The sequence below is a fragment of the Arachis ipaensis genome, chromosome B07 (genome assembly GCF_000816755.2).
Source record: "Arachis ipaensis cultivar K30076 chromosome B07, Araip1.1, whole genome shotgun sequence".
Lineage (NCBI taxonomy): Eukaryota > Viridiplantae > Streptophyta > Magnoliopsida > Fabales > Fabaceae > Arachis > Arachis ipaensis.
Genome location: NC_029791.2, coordinates 39,487,786 through 39,488,325, shown reverse-complemented (window position 1 = coordinate 39,488,325; position 540 = coordinate 39,487,786). Strand labels below are relative to the sequence as shown.

The 540-nt window shown below is 25.7% G+C and overlaps 1 protein-coding gene across 1 annotated transcript in view; it reads left to right on the top strand.

Annotated features, from left to right (window-relative positions):
* LOC107607061 (cyclin-D2-1) overlaps positions 1-540 on the top strand; it is a gene marked incomplete at its 3' end in the record, with an annotated part of 4,324 nt that overhangs the window by 1,634 nt on the left and 2,150 nt on the right. Inside the window, exon 2 of the mRNA XM_021107784.1 lies at positions 1-94. Within this exon, the coding sequence (XP_020963443.1) occupies positions 1-94 (94 nt within the window). The remainder of the gene's footprint in view (positions 95-540) is intronic.

Genomic DNA, 540 nt, shown 5'->3' with positions numbered 1-540 from the left:
TGACCACTTGCCTTGTCATGATTATCTTCATAGGCTCACAAATGGGGATTTGGATTTTGGGGCCAGAAATCATGCCATTCATTGGATTCAAAAGGTGTGTTTAAACTTTAAACCACCAGGATTTGTAACTTGTAAGCCTGTTAATTGTGAAATACTCGTTTATGTTCATTCTTTTTATTAGTAAACTTTTGATTAAGATGCTCTTTTTTTCCTTTTCTAAACTAAACTAAGATTTGATTGCTGTATTCTCTGTTTTATGATAATTCCATTGGTGAACTTCAGCTGCTTCCATAAAATCTATAGATAATTTTTTAAAGAAAAAAATTTATTTTATTTCTTTTTCTTTTTAAATGTTTAATGCATAAATTCTTCAACTTTTAACATTTTGTTTCGGATTAAGGATTTTTGCTCAACATGTATAATTTTTTAAAGAATAAAGTATATTTTTTGTTGTTCACCGTTTATAATTTGTTTGAAAATATTTTTAATATTTAATTTTATTTTTAATGTTTTCGATTTATATCAAAAGTATTCTTGAAG